Here is a 6,298-nt window from a genome sequence, read left to right on the forward strand (position 1 = left end):
TAAAATACATCTAGATACATCCATACCTGTGACAAGTAATTCAGAATGGAGGGAGTAGAATTTATGTAGGTATTTGAGCAACAACCCCTGATTCTGTATTTTGATGTTGATAACTCCCTAGACTATCGTTATCTTTGGGTTGACACACCACATCCCAGGCAGCAAGAGACTTACATTTCATTCCATCACCAGTTTTCTTTCTCTAGAGGCATCAACTTGTCCAAATGCTCAACTATTCTTGGTTGTACTGAGAGTACACATCGCATAAATGGCCAAGGAGGTAAGCACCGAGTTCATCAAAGTGAGCTTGGCCCCATAGAAGAGCAGACACGTCATGGTGGCGAGCCTTCTCTCCATGGAAGCTACCAACGGCATAATATTAGAAACAGTGGGTCGAGTAGTGCCCATGGGTAAACCCAGATAAGTAAACTAGATCGAGCCAAGCACACATCCAAAGATACTGGCTAGATAACTCTAGCCTGGCACCACATTCAAAGGGATCGGAGTGGATTTCTGGAAGTTGATGTGGAGACCAATGGATGTTGCATATTTTACCAAGATCTATTTCATACGGCTAGCTTGAACAAGGCACAGCTACACCAACATCACCATAATCATATCATCGACATACTGAGTCACTAGGAATTAGCATCAGCCGATGGAATGAGTAATTTGATCCAGTCATTCATCAACTCTTGATCACCGTCTGCAAGAGATCAGCCGCAAGCACAAAGATCAACGGCCAGAGAGGATCACCCTGTCGCACTCCACCATTGCAAACAAACTGTCTGCTAGGGGTGCCATTCAATAAAACAGATGACTTGCTAGAGGAGAATATACCTATGTTTTTAAAGCGTCCCTAAGGCGACGCCTAGGCGTCAAAGCGCTCCCCCTCCGCTTTGGAAAATCGACCGCTTTGGGCGCCTAGGCGTCCAAAGCGCCCGCCTAGGCGTCGCCTAGGCACCAAAGCGCCCCCCCTCCCTAAGGCGGTAAGGCATCGCCTTAAAAACATAGGAATATACACTTGATCCTGCCTAACCACTTCTCATAAAACCCCATGTGCTTCATAATGTCAATCATTGGTTCATGCTCAATCATGTCAATCGCTTCGGCAAAATCCAACTTAAGAATAATAATCTCTCTCAGACATTGATGAATAAATTTGAACGCCCATGCCAGATAGTCTTGGATCGTGCGGCCTTTAAGGAGGCCATATGGGTTCCTATGAACAATGCGTAAGATCACTTTCTGAAGACGGTTAGCAAGAAGCCTCGTGATAATCTTCATACAACAGTTAAGCAATGTAATAGGACGAAAGTCGCTAGCAGTTTCTGATGAATGGGTCTTGGGAATCAAGAGTAATAAGCTCGGCATTAGGCACTCAAGGTCAAGATGCCAGCATGAAAATCCATGCAAAGCTGATAGAAGTCTTGCTCAATGAGGTGCCAGCAAGATTTCTGAAAACACCCATTGAATCCATCTAGGCCCGATGCTCTATCCGAGGGCATCTCCTTCATAACATTGTCAATTTCCTCATGCATGAATGGAATAGAGAGGTCCTCAAAGCCCATCCACTCTTGTCATGACCGAAACCAAATCAAACAGCATATTAACCGGATCAGACTGACCAAGTCTTTCCTTGAAAGCCTGAAACAGAATAGCCTCCTTTCCAACATGGTCTGTCACTACAGTGTTGTCAGGTAGCTGCAGAGAAGCAATGGAATCAGAACGATGTCGTTCAGTTGCTATTGCATGAGAAAATTGTATTACCATCTCTGAACTGAAAGTGTCGCACCATACAACGTTTTTTCCTATGGCTGCTTCTAGTTCAGCAATCTTACAGATGATTTTTCATAATAGCCCTGAAGTTACATTCAGGTGTGGTGAGTTCCCTTCTCTCTTCTAGGTCATCAATTTCCAGCAGAGCCCAATTGGTGTTTTCAATAAGCAATTGGTGTTTTCAATAAGCAACTATAAATGGGAAATACCTCTACTCCAATGTTTGAGAGTATATCTCAATCTCACTAGGTTTTTATGAGCAAGGCAGCTAATTTTTTCCAAAGCAAGGTTTGGACCAGGAGGAATGCCCCACTTCATGAAAGCCATGATGATCCACCCAGAAGTTTCCGAACCTAAAAACTTTGCTTTTTGGCACTGCAGATTCAATAGACTACAAAAGGCACGTGATCTGAAACTGGTTTGCACTATGGCAACACTATTGTATTAGGATAACTAGAGGTCCAATTAACAGAGGTAAAATACCAGTCCAGTTGCTCAAGAGGGGGCAAGTTCTGCATGTCCATGTAAACGATCTACCGTTGATAGGCAATTCCATAAGGGATTGGGTGCGGATGAAATCATGAAACAAAAGCATATCATTGGCATTACCTCCAGGTTTATTACGATTTTCAGGGCTAAGGATGAAATTAAAATCACCTAGGAGCAGTCAGTCCTCATTATCTGGGATATCAAGATCAAAAAGCCTGAGGTAAAAAGCTCCCTATCCAAGCCACCACAAGGGCCATAGATATTCACCAGTTTCAAGGAAGTGTTTGATTGTGTAGAGGTAAAATGCACACCCAGCGCAAAGGATTCAGTAAACACACTAACCCCATCGAAAACAACACTATTCAGCAGAGGAGATAAACTGATCAAATCTCTTAGGACATGACTACTTAATAAACGATCGATCAAAAGACTAGCGCTTAGTTTCTTGCAAACAAACGATAGCACAACCGCTTATATCAATAGCATTTCAGGTAGCTAGTTGCTTATCGTCAGAGTTCATTCCCCGAACGTTCCAGCAAAGGACGTTCCAGTTCTTGAATCTTGGCATGGAACTACTTGGGGGAGGACAAAGATGAGCCATCCTGAAGACTGGCTAGCAGCTTCTTCAGGGAGAGCTCCTCGGGAGGGACATCACACATCCTGGTGCCAACATTCTGCATAGTGACAATGGTGGTAGGAGGAATCCAATCACGAACGGCAGACTGAACACCAGTTGAGCCAAGTAGGGCAGTCTTGGCCTTGGCAGGTGGCCTAGCAGCCGACACGTTCTTGTCCTTGACCTTGGAAGCAGTTACTTCCTTATGAGTCAGCTGGTTGACCTTGAAGCCATCATATCTGGTCGAACTAGAGCTGCGCCTAAGGTATGTCGTGTCAACATGGAGCTGCTCATTGTGTTCCGCATTCTGCAGTGCAGTCCAAAGAGGAGCAACCACGACAGGCTCAGAGGTCTGAACACCAACAGCACGCTCAACCACATGTTCAGAGACATGTGTGGGAGAGTTTAGGTTTGACAGTTGGACCAAAACTTCTTCCCTTCGCTTACTTGGGCTATCAAGAGGCCCAACAAGACCAGTCCCCTTTGTAGAAGCCCCTTGATCTAAAGTCCATTAAAAACGACCACTGGCGTTGAGAGGCCCAGGACAGTTCAAATTGAAAGTGTTGCCTCCATGAGCCGGCAAGAACTCCAAGTAATGAGTAGCAGACCGCCAAACATCAAAATCCAGCACAAATCCATCAACCAAGCGAGTGCCAAAGCAGAAACCAAAGCTATGGTTCTCAGGACGAATGTTGTTAATAATAGCCAAGCAAACACTATCAACCTGTGTTCTGATAAGGGCAAATGGGTTGAGAAGGAAACATGCTCCCCCAGAACAGGTGCGGCTGTGATAAGAGGAGTGTAGATTAATTTTATCATACAGCCAATCCAACCCAACAGAGGTACATCAAACAGAATCATGAGTGTTGAGGATGCACCTCCAGCCCTGACAAAAACTAACTGCGCATTGTACACACCATTAATAAAATTGTCAGTTGCATCTTCCACCTCAGCATATTCAGACCAGACATCAGAAAGATTGTCCTGAATGTTGTACCTATAATATCCAAAGAACCTTCTAAAGCTAAAACCAGTATACTAAGGGGGATTACTGGCAAAAAAACAGCCATTGTCCTGCACACCCTCATGATCCCATGGAACAGCATTCCAGGCTGCCTCTGCCTGAATTATTTGTGCCTCCGTTGCATCAATCCTAGCCTACTGCATGGGCATGCAATATGGTAATTCATACGGATGAGGTGATGCGTTTAGCAGTGGGGGGACATCTTCATTGTCAACCACGCCCGGTGTGATGTTCTTGCCATTAAGGACATACACAGGAACATGCCAAGATCTCCCCAATCCAGGAAGCAAACCCCACACAAGTGAGCAGCAGACTATGGGGGCATAGACTTATTATGCCTACGGCGAAGCCAAAGTTTCCCAAATTTTGACACTGCTTTGTGAACGTAGTGATCTGTCTAATAGTCAAACGGGAATGCCAGAAACACAATCCAAGCCTCATACTCAAAAGCAGGTGTTCTCATTCCAGTCCTTGATCATGCGGGAGTAAAGAAAGCGATGAATCTTCAGTGAATGGGTGGGGGCTCTCTCTGATCAGATTATAACGGATATTGACATCCTCAAGTGCAATACAACCGATTCCAAACGGATAAACAAAATCATCAAGAACTGCAAACTCAAAACCATCCCTAATAATGTGGCACACCTCAGCAAGCCTAAAACCGAAAAACCCTTCTGATGGGGGTGTAGAAGTGCATGCTCTAGACAATGCAACCAAAAGACCAATCTAAAGGAAGAGACTAGGCAATACATTTATACGTTAACACTCCCCCTCACGTGTGGCTCCCTCAGGCCTAAACGTGGACCGAAAGTGGGCCAATTTAATTGCGCCAACCGGGTTTTGAACTCAAGAGCTCTTGGCTCTGATACCATGTAGAAGTGCATGCTCCAATGCAACCAAAAGACTGATGGAAGAGACTAGGCAATACATTTATACGTCAACAGGAGGGTTGACTGTCACCAGCTATCATGGTTGACAGGATGGTCGTTGACCACCATGATGTGCCTCCAGACGCGAAGATCAGGCCCTCTCTCATAGTGAGAGCCCACCAGAGCAAACTCAAAGGGGCGCACCGAGAAGTTCGTCATCGGAGCAATGAAGCAGCAAGTAGGTGTCTCTTCGCCGGCGGGTGGATGATGTGTCGATGTTGTGGCGGCGGTGGCGGCGACGGCGATGGTGGTTTCTAGGCGCAAGAAGTAGAGCTTGGGGGTTGTGGAATTAGCTGCGTCAGAGCGGCAAGGGACAATGGGAAGGTGCTACGTCAATGCAACTGGGGATTCTCTATTTCATCACAACCCAAACTTTCCTCTGTGGATAACCCCTTTTACAATTTATTAAATTCATAACAGAATGGATATTTTTGGCGTCACAATCCCTCTTGATCCTGTGCCTATGTGAACCAACCTTATGATATTTGCATGACCATATGAGTCAAGGTTGCAGCGATTCAACATGAAGCAAGGAATCATGTAACGTTCCAACTCCAAGACGTAAGCAAGCAAGGAACATCGTTCTTCTCAACATTATTGACCTGGGCACCACGATCGGTGACAAAAAGCCTCAAAATTTGAGATCACACACACACAGGTAGCGGTGATAGATCTCGACTCCCATGCACAGCCCAAAACACTTGATCTAACACAACAAAAAGGCAGGGATGTAGTAAAACGAAGGAGGCGTGTCTCGACCTGCCGATCCAGAAGGAGAGCGACGCGCCAAGGATTTTGGCGCAGAAGACGCAAACAACGCCAGGGAGGAACCCGAAGAAGAGCGCAGCGGCGCCCTCGAAGAAGATGGCGTAGGGTGGGCATAGCGCGAGCGTGAGCGCGTGGGCCGCGACGTAAGCGGGTGCCGCCCAGGGCCCCAGCGCGCCCCTCCCGCGCCTGAACACCGCGACCGCCGCCTCCACGTCCCAACTGTACCGCCGCCCCGCTGACACCGCGACTGCCACCGCCGCGAACGCCAGCAACCCTCGTGCCCACCCGTTGGTCGTCCTCGCCATTGCTGCCGGTCGGTGGTGAAGCCGCTGCTTGGAGCAGCGTTTGCTGTGTCTGTGAAACGCCGCGACGGCGAAGGCGTGCGGCGAGAAAGCAACTAAAATGGGGCACTGCCGTAGCCGCTGGTGACGTTGTTTGGCCGCCATGGACGGTCAGATCGGAATCTCACGGTTTGGATCCCGCTAGAGGCATGGACATGGTTGATAAAATATATCTTAAGTTTTTGCATGTAATTTAGAGATGACAAAAAAACTTAACGTATCTTAAGTTTTGTCATGATCATCTTTTAGCCTTATGTTCAATAGTAGTTATTTTTAAAACCGTGGTGAGACATATTGTGTTAAAAAATCATCTCTTAAATAAGAGAACACAAACATTTTCTTATGATTCCTC

At 46.5% G+C, this 6,298-nt stretch overlaps 1 protein-coding gene across 1 annotated transcript in view; it reads right to left on the minus strand.

Moving 5' to 3' along the window:
* Positions 1-6,075, minus strand: part of LOC125551629 — a 29,920-nt gene extending 23,845 nt beyond the window's left edge. Inside the window, 1 exon segment of the mRNA XM_048714899.1 lies at positions 5,597-6,075. Coding sequence (XP_048570856.1) covers positions 5,597-6,051 — 455 coding nt within the window. The 5' untranslated portion in view covers positions 6,052-6,075.
* Between the last annotated feature and the right edge of the window lie 223 nt (positions 6,076-6,298).

This window comes from Triticum urartu, chromosome 4, assembly GCF_003073215.2.
Source record: "Triticum urartu cultivar G1812 chromosome 4, Tu2.1, whole genome shotgun sequence".
Classification (NCBI taxonomy): Eukaryota; Viridiplantae; Streptophyta; class Magnoliopsida; order Poales; family Poaceae; genus Triticum; species Triticum urartu.